The 19,042-nt window shown below is 39.1% G+C and overlaps 1 protein-coding gene across 2 annotated transcripts in view; it reads left to right on the forward strand.

Moving 5' to 3' along the window:
• The window catches only part of LOC141923921 (uncharacterized), a 127,172-nt gene that overhangs the window by 33,180 nt on the left and 74,950 nt on the right, over positions 1 to 19,042 (forward strand). For both annotated transcript variants that reach the window (XM_074825632.1, XM_074825631.1), the window contains exon 4: positions 12,831 to 13,020. In XM_074825632.1, coding sequence (XP_074681733.1) covers positions 12,831 to 13,020 — 190 coding nt within the window. The remainder of the gene's footprint in view (positions 1 to 12,830; positions 13,021 to 19,042) is intronic.

Genomic DNA, 19,042 nt, shown 5'->3' on the forward strand with positions numbered 1-19,042 from the left:
CTGTAACATAAAATGTTCTCAGGGGGTTGTGTTTAACAGGATAAAAATGGTATCCATCAGGTGCTTGTATTTTTTGCCCCAAAATGCTTTCAGGAGTCAAAGCTTACAGTGTTGCTTAAGGCAAGTGGATAAGGAATAGCACCTGACTGCAGATATAGCCAGCAGGGAGCAAGGTGGTCTAGAGTTTCTAGAAAAAGAGGACTGATTTGGGAAAGAAAAGCAAACTGAAAGGTTGTTGTGCCTGTTGTAAAGAGCCAGGCCAGTGTGGGAGTCAGGAGTGGCAACAAACCAGTTGCAACTTTATGAAGATGCTTCCATGCTTATGGAAGGTGCTGTACGCGCAGTCCGCATCTTGCAATCAGTTTTTACCAAGTTCGAAGGAACTTAAAGTATCAGCATAATTCTCTTCCCAAAATAGATTTCTTTACACTGTCAGTTGGATATGGCTGGTTTGCACCCATATAAGGTCCTGGGTTGGACACAGGAGCACTAAAATGCCGTTATTGTCAAAATAATTGCTGCAAGCCTTTTAACTTTTGATGCCTGCCGAGCTGAGTACATGGAAGAGTACATACCCGCCTGGGGGTGGATTGAACTTCACCTGGAAAAGAGGGGGTGGGTGAGGCAGTAGCAAATCCCTGAATTTTGTAACTTTTCTTGTCATTGGTGTGTTCCTCCTGAGATACAATCTAACCCAAAATACACATTAGTTGAAGGGCCAGCAGGAAGAGCTAACAATCTTTCCTGAAGATCAGTCTGTGAAAAATCAGGCTTTAACTGCGTATATTAGTTTTAAAGTTGCAATTAGTGGAAGAACAAATAGAAAAGTGTCACAATTCAATTAACATCAAGAGATCAAGCTGAAAAATCACTTTGGCAGTGCACTTGCAGACTTCGTTAGAGCTCTGTATGAGTATTTTTGAAAAACACTTATAATGGAAAGGTTTATCCAGGTGATCAGTGACTGTGTTTCACATCGCTGTCTAGTGGGTATTACTTCTAACGGCAATTAAAAAAAGTGAAGCCATTCTTCACAAAGTGAATTTCACCTCTTTGTAGACGACTAGTTCAAGGCCTGCATAGAGTTTAAGTCCCACTCAAACCACTTCAGATAGCACGCAGCTTTTTTTCTATCCTTTATGTACCATGAGCTACGACTGCAGAAGCCACTGGGAGAAATACTGGGTACAAAGAATAATTTTTATTGTGCCGTTGCATTCAATGGGGTTAACTCTTTCTGATCAATATAATCTGCAGTCCTGAGAGCTTTATCTAGTCACTCTTCTATCCTTTAATTTGTAAAATGTGCATCTTAGACATGCTGTTGTCCAGAAATTAGGCCTTGGTGAAGTATTCATATGTGGGAGTCACGGTGCCCTTGTCTGGAAAAATGAGTAAGAAGTTGGGAGATTCTTTTACACTCAGCCTTGGGTGTAACAGTAAGAGCCTCTTCAAGTTTCCTCCTCCTTCTCTGCTTCAGCACCTCCCCTCGTAAGTTGGAGATAACTCCGATGTTGCCCATGAGATTTCTTCTGTGAGAAACAGTAGCTGTCTGAATAAACCACGTACAGCATACACGTGGAGTACACGCAGCTGAGAAGGGAGCAGTTGTGAGCAGTTTTGCAGTGCAGTGCCTGCAGAATTCGAGGGGTTAAATACTGCTTTGCACAAGGCAGCATCTCATAGTCTAGATCTGTGCTGCAGCTGCTCTTCTAGTCCTTGACTTCCTTTGAATGGAGACTTTCACCCATAGCTTTAGGAGGCAACTCCTCTGCCTCCCAAAATTTAGCAGTGTTCTCCACTGAAGTGGAAGGCTATGTGCTCCCTTGCTTACTTGCCATGAGGTTTCTTTCATCACCACCATCTTGTAAATTAGTCGCTCTGTTTTATGCATTCATAAGTAATGGGAGGGAGTGCAGCACGCACAGCATCTGCATGGATATACCCCAAATCAAAGTCTACGGCTGATCAGAGCAGCTCAGTAGAAAGAGGCTGTGAAATTGCTTGGTCTGTTGCCCTTCCAGTTTAGGATTCTGCTGTACAAGTAATTAAAATCCAGTGTACTGATAGCATTTTAAAACTGTATAGGGAAATTAATTAGATCACTGACTAAAAAAAAAAAAAAAAAAAAGGCAAAAACCCAAACCTTTACAGAATACTAAACAATGACCATGGAAACTAACACTTACAAATCATAACATTTTATGTGCTCCCTGCAGAATAGAAAACTGGGAGGGAACTTTTTAAAATAAAGACACTGGCATATTTTAAAGTTTTTGTTTGCTGACTTTTTTTTTTCTCTGATAATTCCATTCTTTTTATCCTACTGCTTGACTGAATGTAGTTGAGTTTAGGATTTATTTCTTTTTACAGCAGCCTATCCTCTGTTCGTCCTAAAAGAGTTTAGTTTCTAGAAGACAGGCAGGCGTGCCTGGTTCGCGCAGCATTGGCATTGTGTAGCAAATTACAGTCAGCTCAAGTGAGCAGGCTTTCTCAGTCACCCTGTCTACAATTTTCATTCTCATCAAGGGCACAGCTACACTGGAGAGTGCCCCAGACACACACGTGATGCACAGAGTTGGGAAGTAGGCGAGGATTTGGCTGAGCGCAGAGAGCCACACTGGTTCCACCATGTGGACAGCTTCAAGCCAGCTAAAGCTGACTGCCTTAGTTACTGTGGAAGGCCAACTGTCTTTTAATAAATACCCTAAAAACTGCTTTGCTTATTTTTTTTTTCCCCCTCCCCCTACTTTTCTAGCAAGTGTGCCTGTGACCATCACATCCTGCAGATGCTCATGCAAAGGATTTACCTTGCACCCACTGGTAGTCGAGTGACGTTCATAAACAGGATTATCCTCACATTTCCCAGACTGTGTTGCTTCCACGTCCTCTCCCCCTCCTACCACCGCTTCCCCTCTCATCTGCAGCTGGTAAGGGCTGGGTGAAAAACAGTGCTTTGAGCCAAAAGTGAAAATACAGGAGACTTACAGCCAGAGTTTTCTGAAATGTTTCCTAGCAATCCTCTGCCCAATTTCAGAGCTTTATAGCCCGATTATTAATGGTGCTGAAAATCTTGGGGTGAGTGCTGCTGGGCCCTGAGTATGTTGTAGTCCTTTCACTTAGGTGTTTCTGACTGGCTCATCAGTGCTTCTGGTAACTGGTGGTCTTATATTCTCATTACCTGTGGTACAAGAACACTTCCAGTGCAAGCTCCGTGTAGGCGTCCTGCACACCAAGGAGTGTAAGCGCGCCAGGGTGGGCAGTTTCCCTCTTCAGTTTACAGTATCGTTTGAGATCAAATAGGAGAAATTAGTGTGATAAACCTGAGGAGAAAAAGAGAAGGGGCAAACGTTCTAGTTCGGACTGTTAAGTTGGGCAGGGTTTGTAACTATCTAAATTCAGTAAGCGCTCCAGTTTTTTTCATGCCATTTGCACAAGATTTCAAAACTTCTGTGCTTGATTTTTTGGGTTTTCACCACTTTTTCTTTCTTTACTCTTTAGGTCAATTCACATGCAGTCTTTCCAAAATTACTGGTAGACAGGGGTGTGGTTGCAAGAATTGTTTTGGCTTGTGCTTCTCCTGTGTACCTGCCTTGGGCTGATGCTCAGATCAGAGAGGAAGACAAAATGAGAGTTCCCCTGTCCTTCAGCTCGGGAAATGGTACGCTCAAAATGATGAGCAAGTTTCAGCAAACTGAAGCAAAGACCTGGGATCTCACTGTGTCACAGACCAACTGACATGTTTTGAATGCACTTTTTGAGAAACAGAGGTGTTGATGCTTCAGGAGTTCATTGGCAGAGATAATGAGATCTCCAAGTACATTAGAAATCTTCAGTAGGAAGAAAATCAATAGTAAAATAATGTTTCAACCTGTAGTCTCAGTAAGTCATTTACTTTTAAAAACCAAATTCTTCCCAGAGGTGAAAACTTTTCTGTTGGTGTTTTGTTGAAACACAGTATTTGAATAGTAGGTCAGCATTGGGAAGATTTTTGTTTGTAAGAAGCCCTTCCAGTAATTCCCAGAACTCTTCACAGCTATTTTCTTTGTGTCTGATTTAAAAAAAATGGGAATCTTTGCAAGATACATTTTACCTCGCAAACAGTAAAAAGTTCCTCTTTAGCTTGGAATATACACATTACAGACTGTGTTGAACTGGAAGCCAGTTTTTATTTTGAGTATGTATTTTATGAATAAATTACTATTGCTTGTTCTTACTGTGGACGTACTGCTGAAAATTATGCGGTGACTTGCACCTCTGTAGGAGTTTTGCAGAGTAACACCATGAGGCATTAAACCTCTCCCTAAAAATATCTGGGCACTGAAAAACAGTAATGACATGAAAAGAATTTGTTTGAGAAACAGACAGAGGAAAAGAAAAATAGGCAGCTGGGTGAAACATGTCTTTCTGTTGATTTAAGGGTTCATATTTTATTTTGTCTAGCAATCAAGATGCATTTTTTCTTTTTAGGAAATAGAAATGCATCATTTTGACTTCCAGTTTTAAAAAACAGAAGCCCAAAGTTTACATATTCCACACAGTTTTATTTTTCACTAATATTTTAATTTTGTGTTTGCGTGTCGTATTTTAAATGTAAATTTTGATGTTGAAACCAATTGCTTTTGTAAATCATTCTTTAAAAAGGAGAAAAAGATATTTCAGCTCAGATGCGTAAAGTAAAAGACGTGACTCCATGGCTGCTTCTGGTGAAAGAAAAAAGCACGAGAGCTTCTGTAATTGCAGCATCAGACCCTGAGTAGTTGTCTCTGTAGTAGCGTTGCAATGGCGCAAACATTGCCAGCGCTGTACTTTTTAGCAGGCTTCTGTTGTGTCAAAAGGTGAGAGAGGCTGCTATAAATAACCGTGATTGATTGCATTGTAGCTAGTGATTTTTTTTTTTTGAGTTACTACAGAAGTCTGAATGCTTTGGGTTTTTTCTTCCATCTTAAATAGCATGCAATGCTATACCATTTAGTATACCTTTATTTAATTTGTCTCGTCTGTGACACAGTCTCTTCTAAAGAGCTCAAGCTTTAGATTAAAATGTAGTTCTCAGGCAGAAAGAAACTGCAGTAAAAGTAGTTGTACTACTAGTTCATCCTATGATTAATAGCAAGACTCGCTTAGAAGTTAGTCTTTGATTTCCTCTGTTTAATTGTAGCCCTAAGTGAAATGGGTTTTTGATTTATAGAAAATGCAAAATTGGGTACAGAAAGTTTTAAATTACAGTAACAGTAAAAAATTTCCCACAATAATCATCCCATATTGTTTCAATTCAAAAGAGCTAAGGCTTGATTTGTGTGGGAAAGAACCCATAGCAGCCAAGTTCCACATTTGAAACTGGGGAGAGGGGAGGATCAATTACCCTCTTTTGAGGGTATAAAAATATGCCTGAACTTCACTATGTAATACTTCTATCATATATTCTCTCTCTGGAAGGGTGCATGCTAATTAGTTACTTTAGAATAGCTATTTCTTACATGGATGCCCAATAAAAGTAAGTAGAAAAATTGTGTTAGGACATACAAGAACGTTGGCAAAAAAAGCAGAAGCTTTAGGAAAAGCGATGGCTTGTAAACATGATTGAAAATTAATCTCTTTTTTTAAAAATATATAATATTTGCACTATACAGAGTGGTTCAGTATACTGTTAAAGTTTTAATAACTGTAGTTTAATAACCGTAGTTTAATTCCTAAGCTACTTTTTGGAAGTTCTGCATGGCTGATCTGGCTTTTGCTTCGCCATGTTTATGTTGACTTTTTCTTTCATTAGACCGCAGTCCCTATGTATGTTTACAGCACTAATCCTAGATGTTGAAATTCTAGATAGTTAAAATATATTCAGTATCATTAAAGCTATTCTGGGGGAAATGACTTCGCTTTAACAGGGCGAGACCAACTTCTGCTCTGTTTACAGGGGTAAATGCTGAAAAAACACTGTTCTGACCCATGGAGGTTTACATCTGTGTTCCTGAGAATATGAATTTTGGCCTTTCATATTTGCTTTTTTTGTGAACCAAAATACACCAAAAAATAATTTGGAAGATAATAATGCAGTTATTCTCTTGGCCAACTTGGGTGATTTTTAGAATCCTGCTTCACAGTCTCTCCTCACATACAGTTTTTATTTGGAACATACTGAGTTTACAGTTTGAATATAAAATGCTGCTTCTATTCCATTTGATTTGGCATGACCAAAATATAAAATCTAAGCAGAAAGCGTAGTATTGATCCATTTATAAGCATTTTCAAATTGTACTGCACTTCTTGGATAATTTATTGTAGCAGCATTTTAAAGGCAGGTAAGCTCTGCTTTTGTGCTATAGTCTGACAGTTTAATCAAGATACAAATTTAGAAACAAATCAGCACTGTCTTTTATATAGTGCCTCTAAATCCATGGTAATTGGTACCAGACCTTGGTAAAAGGAAAGGATCGCTGTTTCATGCTACCAATACCAGTGGGTGTTGCTCCACAGCTGCATCATATAAGAAGAGAAGATGCAAGAAAAATTAAAGGATCCCCACATGCATTTTTCTGTAATATACCTTTTCCAGAGTACGAGGCTGATGGAAAATTCCCTTGAATTCAGTGTGTTAGCCTGCTGTAAATAGTGCCATATGTTCTGCACACTTTAACTCTTACCTTTTGATAGCACTGGACAATTTTAAGTCAGCTTTCTTTACTTTGTAGTTTTGAAAGATTTGAAAAAGCCTGTACTTAATAAAATCAGAACAGGGAGGGTAGGATAAAAGTGCTGCTGGTGCATTTGAATTGTATCGGTGTAAACTGGCTGACTTGTGACTCTCTACAAAGGCCTATTTTGGGTAGTTTTGTCACATCAGAATGTATACACCTGGCAAGATGAGCTGGGGTGCAGGTTACGTTCCTGCTCTCTCCCCATGTTTCAAGGCTTTGTGCTCAGCTAGAGCATATACGAGCTATAGACTGAGGCTGTATGCTCTGGCAGCACAGATGGAGTATTCTGTCATTAGGACTGTTTGTTGCCTGTTGGAACACACAGCATATTTCTACCGTGGCATCAACAGTTTCTAAGAACTGAGGTCAAAATAAACAGGTTGCAGTTGGATACAGGAACAGTCTGGGAAACAACTTAAAATTCCCTGCTTAGGCATAAGCATATTCCTAGATACATGGATAAAATGGCATTTTTATAGCAAGGGCTCGTCTATGGTAGTGTATACAGATTAGGATAGACTTGTAGGGGTACAGTTTTCTATGCATATTGGCATATTTAGGCAAAATTGACCTTATTTTAAGTAAATAAGCAAATTTAAGCACAATAATCTTGCACTCTTTCTCCCGGTGTTTGTAGTACTTCAGCAAAATGAAAGCGATATCACTGTGTGCATTTAAAAAATATGCATTTTAATTAGGCTTCAGTCTTCTTTGCAAGCGTGGATGTCACTAATTGCAGTGGTGCATGCAGTCCCTTTGAAGTTGATAGGACTTTTTACAGGAGTAAAGCTCCAGCGCTGACAGACAAGCTCTGGCAAACCTCCTTGAAGTGGTTTAAGTTGCTACTGCCCCAAACTCCCTGCTCCACCCTTTGACTGGGGATTAGTGCTTCCTTAGCAGAATTTCCAGAAGGGAACGTGTGCCCACACCTTTAGCTGCTTCATTGCAAAACCCCCAGGTTCAGCTCCAACCCTTCGCAATGAATCATTTTCTGCTAAGCTGCTGGAGTACGCCTGAGGTCTGTGTTTGCTGAGTCAGCATGGAGAGCCCTCATCTCCAGCAGCTAGGTGGAGCAGACCGCTGGGAAAAGTGTCTTCAGTGTGTGACAAGGTTCACCAGAGCTCAAATGTCCGTGCCCCTTCCATCGTGGGTAAGTATTTACAGCATCAGCCCATATATAGATTCAAATTCCAGGTGAAATCCCATCCTCCTCCAGAGAGATGAGCGGGGTTTTAGCCAGGGGTATCGGTGAAACCAGGGTTTAATTTGTAGTGTTTAAAAAGCCAGTAAATTTTTACATAACAGGACAAATACTTGTGATGATTCTTGGCTTGAATAGAGAGGTAAATAGATTTGCTTCCTGACAGAGTCAGCAACAGTCACTTCGAAAGGTTTACTCATATTTACCTAATCACAGTTCCTTTATAGCTCATGTAACTATCACCTGTTTATTGAACTGCAAACACATAAATGCATAGGCAAGCTGCTAGAAGTTAGAATCTCGTGAGTTGGGTTTTGGTTTTTTTTTGGTGGGAAGATTAAATGTAACTGAGTTTCAGTGGTTAAAATTAAAAAACGGTTATTTTTTCATTTTCAGAAATGAAACACTATAGAGCTGTAACGGTATGCGTAATAGTAAATAGCTAATATGGGTATGTGTAGTGGCAGCAGTGAAAAGAGGTGTCAAGAGAAGTAGGAAAATTTGTAAGACTAATGTGGAAAGCTGTGTTTAATGCTTTAAAAGAATGAGTAAAAAAGCAAACCTCCTCAAATTCTTCATTGCTACCAGTTTACTTCTGTTGCCATTCTTACTTCCCATGTCACGAAGAGCTCAGTGGTGCATATTACAACTGGAGCAATAATATTATCATCCCTTCTTACCTTCTGTGTGCTTCTTCCACCACGGTGACAGGGTGAGAGCACTCCTAGAAAACTCTTTTTATGGGCTGATCTTTGTGTCTTCACCAGGTTTTCTTTGTTCTTGTTGCCCTTCTCCATATACCCCTACACACAGTATGTACGTAACAACGTTTTTTTTTCATCCTTTATGATGACAGGTCTTGTACATCCTCCTTCATCCTGACCCACCATCTCTTTCCTACTCACAAACAGCTTCTGAGTCTCAAGCTCTTCGCTCACTGGTAATGCAGCTGGGAACACTGCCCTCCCTCCCACTTCTTTTAAGTTGGCTCTTGGAGCCCACTGCAGATGGTCTGTACCTCATACATAATAAAGATTTTATTTTTTTTCTTCTGAGACAGGTTTCTATGAATGTAAGAGGCAGACACTCTGGCAAGAGTAGACCTGTGTTTTTTGTATTTTTTTCCTAAATGAGCCTTGGGGGACTTGTTTGCCATAGTTTGGAGCCCCTTAATAGCTGATGGAGCTCACTAATATCTTGGTGCCAGGAGCAGGAACCTGATTTACCCACTTAATGTTTTCTTAGGGAAAATTATATACATTAGTAAAATGAAGTTAGGGCACAGCTGGACAAGAAAAAGAAATCAAGCAAAAGCACTTCAGGAAGTGATGAAAATCAGTTGCTTTAGGGAAGGTGGTCTTCTGATAAAAGTTTAGCAGGTTTGTGCTCACTGTGTTTTAGAAGTGCTTTGGGGTGGCCTGTTGTAACTGTATATTTCTTACTATTCCTAGTAAGTTTTTTTCAGTGAGTTCACTATTTTTAGACTTGAATAATAAACTCTGTGTATCAATATGTACCCAGGACCTCATGTAAGAGCCAAACGAGCATTTTCAAATGTCAGTTGAAGTTGTAGTTGGCTCAGCACTGTTGCTTCCCAGTTCCTTTGTATATTGTGTTTATGTTGTTACGCTCTGTAACAGTTATAGTAGTCATAAAAACAGGTACATGTGTGGAGATCTACTTCATGGGTCTTGCTGTGCATGTGCTTTGATTTTCTTGTGTGGAAAGCCGCCTGCCTGCACAGGGCTGTTCTTGGTCTCCACAGTATGCTTCGGGAACTAAAAATGTAGAACATAGGCAGGAAAAAAATAGTGGAAATACATTTATACCAGCAGTTTTAGCAGCTGATTTGACCCCTGTGAAGAAAGGGTATGTCAAGGTCAGATACAAGGCTGTATTGTTTTTAAAGATAAGGGAAAAGCCCTGAACTAAGTTGGATTTTGTTCATGATGAGGAAAAATTTTTACAGGTGTTTCATGCCTTCTGGTTTGCATGTTGATACTGTAGGAAGGTTACTCATTAGATAATAACAAATACAGTCCAGAATGAACTCACGGATTTCAGAGTATTTGCTAAAATACTTCGGGATTCAAGTGCCTGAAAGAACAGTTGGCTCTTCAAGAAAAAACAAACACTGATGTCAAATAAGATGCTCTTTTGGGGCCTGAAGGGTGTTGAGAGTAAGGACTCTAAGGAGTGAACAGAGCAAATAAAACCTTGTGAGAAGAGACCAGCTCCAGAAAACATGAAAGTTAGGCAGCAGTGATCAGCAACACAGAATGATGGTGGGATCATCATTCAGGTTGGAAGGGACCTCAGGATGTCCAACCTGCTGCTCAAAGGAGGGTTAGCTGTGAGATCAGACCAGGTTGCTCCGGGTTTCATCCCGTTGGGTCCTGAAATCCTCTGAGCATGGAGACTGCACAACCTCTCTGTGCAGCCTCTTCCACTGCTGGACTGACCTCATGGCGGAAAAGTTTTTTTTCTTATTTCCAGCCTGAACCTCTTATATTTCAACTTAAGTCTGTTGTCTCTTGGTTCTCCCACCACATCCCACTGTGAACAACCTGGCTCTGACTTCTCAGTAACCTCCCCTCAGGTATGGAAAGGCTATCACCAAAGGCTTCTCTTCTCCAGGCTGAGCAAGCTCCGTTCCCTGAGCCTCTTCTCACAGGGCTAATGCTCCAGCCCCCGACCATCTTGGGGGTCCTCCTCCTTACTCTGTCTGCGTTGAGGTAATGCTCAGCGAGCCGGTGAGTGACACAGGAGGCCTGTCGGGGTGTCGCTGGGGCTCTCACGTGCAGGTCCCCGTGATGGTTGTAGCCAGGACAGGCTTGATGGCTGCGCGTGAGCCCGTACTGCTCTCTCCAAGCTGGTCTAAGCTATATGGGTATTTTTGCTGACCGTCAGCTAGAAATGCTGCCAGAAGCTGATGCTGTTGGCCGGCCTGGCCTTGGCCTTCACAGCAGATTCCTGGGTTAATAGTGTGGCGTTACTAATTTCAGGTATTAATTTAGGAAAATACTAGCCTGGATTTGAAAATCATGACATAGTTTAAATGCTGTAAGATGTTAAAACGCTGTAGAGTTTCTTTTACTTTGCTGGGTGGTTTTTGAGCTGCTGAGATACACATTTTAAGCATAAAACACGAGGGTTAGAGATATACTTAGTCTTAAAAATTGTTAAGTGCCTTGTAATTGCATAACTGCAGGAGCCAAGGCTTTAAGAACAATACTAAATATCATGAAATTTGTGATTTGATTTTAAAATTAAGCAACATTGATAAGATCAAGAGTCTGTTGCTTTTGTAAAGCAAATGTTCATCTAAGAAGGGTTTTTTCAAATAGTGAACCATGTCTCTAAAGTTCTAAAATGATAGCTGCTATTATGTGCTCATCTGCTTGGCACAGTAATTAAAGTATACGTTAATGCTCTAAGACACGCGTTTGGAAGTATGGATAGAAATTAATCACCCTGCCACTGTACAAATTGCTTGCTGAGTACAACAGATATATATGTTTCTATAGAAAGTTGTATGTTTGTGTATTCTACGTGGATACAGTTAATGTAATATTTCATATATTTAATTTTATTGCATATAATTTAAATATAAAAATACATTTAATTGTATTAAATACATGTGGGGTTTTATTTACATATTTAACCTATCTGGGACAAGCGTTTATAAAGGTAAATCTTGCACTGTAATAACCACTAAAGATTAAATTGCCAAGATACTCAAACACTGTTCCGGGAGTCTTTGAGCTGTCCACAAGCATCTGTGTGAGCAGGGCAACAGGAATTCCTGTCTCTGCAAGATTTGAATCATCCGAGATGACTAGTTTCCACATACACACTGCAGATGGGGATGAGTCTCTCACAGCACACCAGGCTTGGCCCCTCTCTCGCAGGCTGCAGAACGGATTTCTACCGAGATGAGCTTTATGGAGGAGGCCCTTCTCTAGTTAAAAAGCACGATAATTCTTCAGCCATTAATTAGATTTATCTTAGATTTAAGCTTGGTAATGTTGATTCCATCTCTGGCTTCCTGAACACTGCGCGGTGTCCGTAGGAAATCTCCAGTGTGAATTTACAGGCTGTACAGTTACAAAGTGAGGTATTGCCACTCTCTGTAACACGGTTAGTCTTCATACCAGAAAACCTTTATAATAAATAATCCACAAGATGTTTGAGAAACTGTTAATGTTACTCCTATGCTGGACAATTCATCAGATCAGGTTTACTCTGTTATTTTACAGACTACGTGACTTGGAAGTCAAAAAGCAGGTGTCTGTCCTTTTCACGTTGCTGAAATGCATGCGGCGTACAGTTCAAAACAATACTGCTGTCCTGCTTTACAATGCAGATAACTTCTTTTCTTTTACAGTTTGTCTCACTGTATAGAGAGCAGTTGGAAATATATGTGCACGCTGCTCGAGCTGTTGCTTTTTCCTCGTGGTACAGTGCAGTCTCCTGACAAAGAGTGGTGTTCTGTGCAGTGCGATCACAAAGCTCATGGGTTAAGATAGAGAAGTGTCTAGCAGCATGTTGATAAAAAGGACACACAAAGAATAAAACTGTATGGGGAATTGTTTTGAGAATTGTTACCCTTGTGAAGTAAAAAGGTGTCCGCTAAAAATGACTTGTTCTTCCCTGCCTACGCTCCGATATAGGGCCCAGTTTTAAAAAATGGATGTTTCTGTAAAACTTTGATTCCTAGGCTCACACCTGTGTACAGACCTCTTTGTATGTTTGAGATCTGAACGCAGAGCTCAGGCATCCTTTCTTTTACAGCTAATATTGATGATCCTGCCCAAGAGTTACAAAAGCAGAAAAAAGAAAACCATTACAGACATTTGCTCCTTCAGTTGATGCATATTTACATGTTTCTGCATGGTGAAAGATATTTTTTTTTTAAACTATTTTTTCAGTGTATCAGCCTGGATGTGGTCTCCGTGTAAGGAGTGTGAAATTTACAGCCGAAGAATTACACTTTAACAGTGAAAAAGCTCTTCCTCATCTGAACCGTCATTCAAAGCGCCTGCAGGATGAAAGTAGTCAAATAGAAGTTTTCGATCACATTGTCTGCAGGACTCCTAGAAGATTCTTTGGAAACTTGGGGTAAGATTTAAAAAAAAGAACAAACAACTTAGTTGTAAAGTAGAAGCTGATGTGAAGTGTGAAGGTGTAATTCTAGGGCAGAGAAGATACTGTTTGTGCATTGACTTTTATGCTGAAATGTCTACAGGAGCAATTCCACGTAAGAAAATTTCAAGGCAATATATGTTCAAATTATGAAAACAGAAACAACAATAAGCCTAAGCTTACTACCAGGATTAAACAGATACATATTTGAAGAAATTGTTTCCTATTCAAAAATTAAAGCATATATTATGTTTTCTTTATTCTTTTGATAATATATGTCAAAGTACAGAAATGTTTAACTACGAAAAATAAGTTTTTAGTGTAAGTATGGAAAGTATGAATTGATGAGTAGTACAATATATTTTGACTTGCTTAGATCCTGAGAAATAGCTGAAATATTTGCACTGTGTATAGTTAGTGTTGTTTCTTGTTCTTAGTGGTTTTGTTTTGTATTCAGTAGTGGTTTCCATTATCTTACTTTTGATGAATTAAATTCTTCCAGTTTACTTCCTTATTGCTATATCAATTTAGTACAGGTAGTTGGGGTGTCATCAGGATACCTTCTCTGTGACTGTAGTCATAGTATTTCATATAAAGAGCATTTCCAAGGGCTATCAGTACTTTCTTGTATACATGAATCTTTTTCTCCTGCTTCTGTTTCAGGTCATCTATATAACTAAAATTCATGCCAAAGACCTTGTTGTCTAAATGTGTATTGGGTACAGTTCTTAATATTGCAGGTGTTTACATTCATGGCAATATAAAATGCTTCTTATGACAAATAGTGGAATGCTTACTTTATAGCCTTAGGAATTTGGCCAGGGCATACAAACAATTTATTTTTCTTTTGTTTATAGTCAGACAAGTTTATAATTAAGTCAGTAATGGGCATAAGCATTCTTGCAGCCTTTGCAGCTCATCTTTCTTGTTAACATCAAAGAGAATATTTGTGGTAGAAGACATAGCAGTTGGTAATAAGTGTGGGAGAATCAAGAGCATGCAGATTTTATTTATTTTTTTATTTTTGAAATCCTTCTGTAGTCTGTGTATCTGCAGTAAAGGAAAAGCATGCATGCTTTCTTGTTGTTATCATTCCAATGCTGTAGATAGAAAAGATAGTTATACACTGGTACCACATTCTGTGCACACTCCAGACCACCAGAGATACTAATGAAGACGTGCAAAGACTTATATAACCATTACATCAGTGTCTTATTTCTAGAAATGGCTAGTGTAAATTACCCTTTTGCTGATGAATCCATTGCACTGATCTGTAGCCTGCATGGTCCAAGTGTGGATTAAATCAAGAACATGATAAAGCTGAACAGGAATCCTGGCATAGGATGATATGACTTTGTTTTGCATAGAAAACACATGTGGGTGAATGTATGTGTGTTCATGCATACATGTGTATAAATATATAAAGTGTTTTGGATTTACTGTGTCTGAGGACGAAGCCCTGTATGTGATGGATCTTTTAACTTAAGGGGTTGTACATCTTTTGTGTCAGTACTGAGACAGTTGAGATCAGCTAAAATTTCAGTCCTGGTGTGTAAGAGAGTTGTCAGCAACAGACTTTTTCTAAGCACCCTTTGAGTCTATGATTTGATTCTATGAAACCCATTTATCTCTGCAACAACTAGGGACATGTGTTTGGAGCTGTGCATGTCTAGGTACTGGGGGGTTATAAGTTTCAAGGCCTTAAAATAATTATATAGAGTAATGACTTGAGAAATGTCACAAGTTTGCTGATTTTTGTCTTGCTTTATGTCTTTAATTATGTGCCAGTGGTGTTAAAAAGCTGAGATCTGGATGTCCATATATTGTACACTGAATTTAAAACACAAATAGCTCACCATAAGAATCTTCTTATAAAAAAATGGAGAGGAAAAATCAGTCTGATTAAAAGGTCCTTGTTCTTATTAAGAAAACTGAGTTGTTATTGCTACCGCTGAGGTACGTAAGTCTAGTAATACATATATCTCTTTAGGACTAGACCTCAGAATAAATTGCAAGATCACAGACTAAGCTAAAGTCTTCTAAAACTTGATTCTCATGTATTTTTAAGGAAGTGGTCTATTCCAAGAACTCTAATGTGTGAAGTCTTGTTAAGGTTAAAGTCTCCGCAGCTTGAAGTTCATTTTTTTGAGGAAGAAACCCAGCTAACAAAATTGGGTAATGTCCCGTGATACTGTCACAAGTAGTTAATTAAAATACATTTGTAATCAGAACATCTTCAATGTATACAATAAATACTAGCCTCTCTTCTTACTGCTATATTGTTTCAAAATTTTCTTTAGTTTATTCAGTTTATTTTGTCTTGGGCTAACTAAAATTCAATCTTCTTACTGTTTTCTCATTCTGTTGGTTCTCGCTTACATATTCACAGGAGGATTTTTTGGAACATGTCTTAAAAGTCTTTTAATGCCCAATAAACCTTCCTTCAAATACGCTTGCTCTGGATATCCTCAGAGGGAGGAGAAACTGTTCTCCCATGCTTCCCGTGTCCTGGAGATGTGCAGTTGACTCTGTCAGCTTATGCTGCATTGCTCCAGATATGAATAGAAAGAGAAATCAGTAAATTTGGCCTTCTCTTACCTGTTGCAAAGTGAGAAACAAGGCATTTCGAAAACAGTTGCAAACACAGATCCAAATTAAGTTTGCTTATTTCTAATTTCTCAGTTTCTGGCCCAAGGAGCATGTTGTTCTCAAATCCTCAAACCAGCAGAGGGGAAAGACTGACCAGATGTTTGTTATATTTCTTGAAAGTTAATTTACATGTGTTCACTTGAAGAAGGAGGTTTGGTTGCGTGGGGTTTTTTTTCTCAGCTGCATTTTTCTTTGTAATTCCACAAGAAATTGAATGATTTGGACTTTTCCTTCCAAAAGCTTTAGACCCACCTGTGATAAGCAGATTCCCTTGTACACAAGAGATCGTAACTCAGCTGGTGAGAAATGAATACAGAAAATGAACAGTGCAGTTGCTCCAATATTAAATTGCTCTTGCAAGCCTTTCAAGTCTGTATTTCTTTCCAGTCCACAGGAAATGACTGATAATCCTATTTTTTTTTCAGAGAAGGAATGTGGTGGAATAGAATACAGCACGTAACATAAAGATTAAGGTATATCCTCAAGTTAGTTAATACATTGGAAAGGTCTTGACTTTCTCCATCCAACTAAAATGATAGTAGTAAAGTAGGGAAAGGTAATTGTAGGAGAAGCTGATTGCCTTGTATTTGCATTGTTACCAGTTCCTTAGAATATTGCCAAACTTAAAATATTTGGGATGATCACTGAATGCTGAGCATATTGTTCAGATTTACTGCGATAGAGCAATTTCAGTCAAAACTGAGAAGAGGGCAGTCTTAGCTTTGGCATTTTCTAGATTTTGAGAACTTTATGCTTTAACTGCAACCTTTTTCTATTCAGCCCTCTAAATATAAATCTTTGTTCGTACACTCAGTTGGCTGATTGACTCTTCAGCTGACAAGTAATGGTGAGATGAGTATATGTTCCTTATAATTCAAACCTTTTTCTGATAGGTTCTAAAAAAATGTCTGTAGGCTTAAATAAATATGGCAGTGGTTTTCAGTATGTGGCTCTCTTTCTCTGTACATAATTCCTGTGCAAGAGGTCCTGTAAGAAAAAGTGGCTCAGCTCTAGCTAATATTGAAAAAATAAATTTTATTTTGAAGATTTAAGCAACAAAAGGAGCTTGCAAGGAATAGCACAAGAGGGTAATTAAATTCGCAGAGTAACCAGGAGAAAGGTAGAAAGGCAGTAATGTTACTTTAGAGTCTTTTGGGTAAATCATAATCTTTCTATTATTTTGGTATAAGTCTTTTTTTCCATAAATACTATATTTTTACAAATTACCAAACATTTTCATAGTCTCATAATACTACTTGAGTACTTCCAATAATTTGCTTATATTAGTAATCAATGAAACTGAATTTTTAAACAAACAACAATTAGCATATATGAATTCTCATCATTGGAAGCTACGTACCCAGCTAGTGCAAACTCTTGAGACAGATAGACATGAAATGAGTTGATAGTTCCTATGTTTAAAGCCCTAGGAGCGTAATTTCTCTGTAGGATGAGACGAGATGGGTGATTTTTCCCACCTACCTTAAAAACCTGCTTTGGGTGAAAGGGTTGTTGCTGTAAGTGCCTGTATCCTCTTTGTCAGGTACGGTGAGTGCCCGCTCCCGGGCACCCGATGTCTGGCAGGTTGAAGTCACAGGAGATGACCCGCACACCCCTGTTGCTTGGGATGGGCACTAGTGCCTGTTAAGTTGACTGGGAAGAGTTGTGCTGCTTTTAACAGGAGAATTCAGGACACAGAGGACTGTGACACGCAGGATTCTGTCACACGCATGAAGTGTCTTCTGTGGTCTTGCTTTGCAAAATGCAACAGGAATTATTCTTTCTAATAAAAAGAAGTTTCCTCATTTCACTGTCAGAAATAAGAATGGCCTAGTTATTAAAATTAAATGTATACAAGCAGAAAGTAAAAATTAAACCTTATCCGTGAGGTTTTACTAAAAGTGTTGGCACTGAAGGAAATAAAATAAAATTATCATATAGTTGGGATACATAATTCAGTGCTGAATTTTGAAGAGTCTTGATGTTGAAGCTTTGTATTTTTATTTACACCAGCAGCCTCATCACTACAGCTCAGAAGAGCATTAGCATTGTGTGGCTATTCCTGACAGATGCCACACTGGACATCAAATTACTTGGGTGATTGCTAATAATGTTTTGTACCTGTGTGTGCAATTGATGGCAAAGCATTCTCAACCAACTAGTGGACGCAGAGCTGTATAAATCCAAAGCATGGAGTCATTCTTGTGTTTTGGGACCTAAAGCTCTTTCAGCATGAACATCTGTATTATTTCTAAATTGGACACATCGGTATTTCAGCTTATTTCTGTGGAAGCAGGTCTTGAAATAGCAGAATGACAGAGCGACTCCTGTTGCAAAATTTTTTTATTTTAAAAATTGTTTCTGCTAAAACGTCTGATTTAAAACTGGAAGTCAGTTGTGCTTTTTAGGAAGCATCATAATTTGTTAACATCATTTTTCATGCATATGTGTTTCTGTATTTATTTCTTTACAGAGTGGTCAAAATCGGGGTAGAAAGGGGATGTGAAAAAGGTGCCAGTATTCTTGTTTGAAATGTTAATATGACACTGCAGTTCATTAGCAACAGATGAATCTGTTCATACAGTTCTGTCTTTTTATTGTCTCAGACATTATGTTACTCAGTCTTCGGGCTTCTGTGTGGTTTTGGTACTTTCAGGGAAATGGATTTGAGAAGCATGCCTTTTTTAGTAAATTAAATGCACCTCAGAGAATAGGTAAATGGATCTTAAAGGCGTCTGCTGTCTTCTCCCCTAAGAAGTAGCCACAATTTTAAGTACAGTGATTCTGGACGTGGCTCTGTGGTGAGGAATTCCTCTGTTAGGTGTTTGACATGCTGTGGGGTATGCTGTCTTGTATCTCAAAGTGACTTTTACTCTGCCTCGGGCCACTTGAGACGTAGTATTGCATTGGTGCTAAACCAGCCCCAGGTACATCCAGTTGAATGGGCTGCACAACTGCCATTAACAGTTTAGTTGTGGCTTCTTTCCCACATTTAATTTCTCACCCAGTGATTCTTGTGGCTCCTGACGTTTTCTCCACCCATGCCCCAGTAGTTTATAGGCTGGGTCGTATGGCAAGTTTTCTTTTCTGTGAACAAGCAACAGGTATGAAAGCAGATCCCAACATTGGTATTACTGCTGCAGAACACAGATCAGCTGAACTGTGCTTAAAACTGATTTAAAACTCACCACTGGATTTCACTGCTTCCTAGAGGTCTGAAACATTGCTCTCATAGTCCTTTAGCACTCAGAGCTGGTTGGAGCGTGGCTATAGCATCCAGACAGCCTATATTGCAGCCATGGAGATGTTTGATTAGGAATTTTTATTTTTGCTTGTATTTACCAGTCGG

Source organism: Strix aluco, chromosome 5, assembly GCF_031877795.1.
Source record: "Strix aluco isolate bStrAlu1 chromosome 5, bStrAlu1.hap1, whole genome shotgun sequence".
Lineage (NCBI taxonomy): Eukaryota > Metazoa > Chordata > Aves > Strigiformes > Strigidae > Strix > Strix aluco.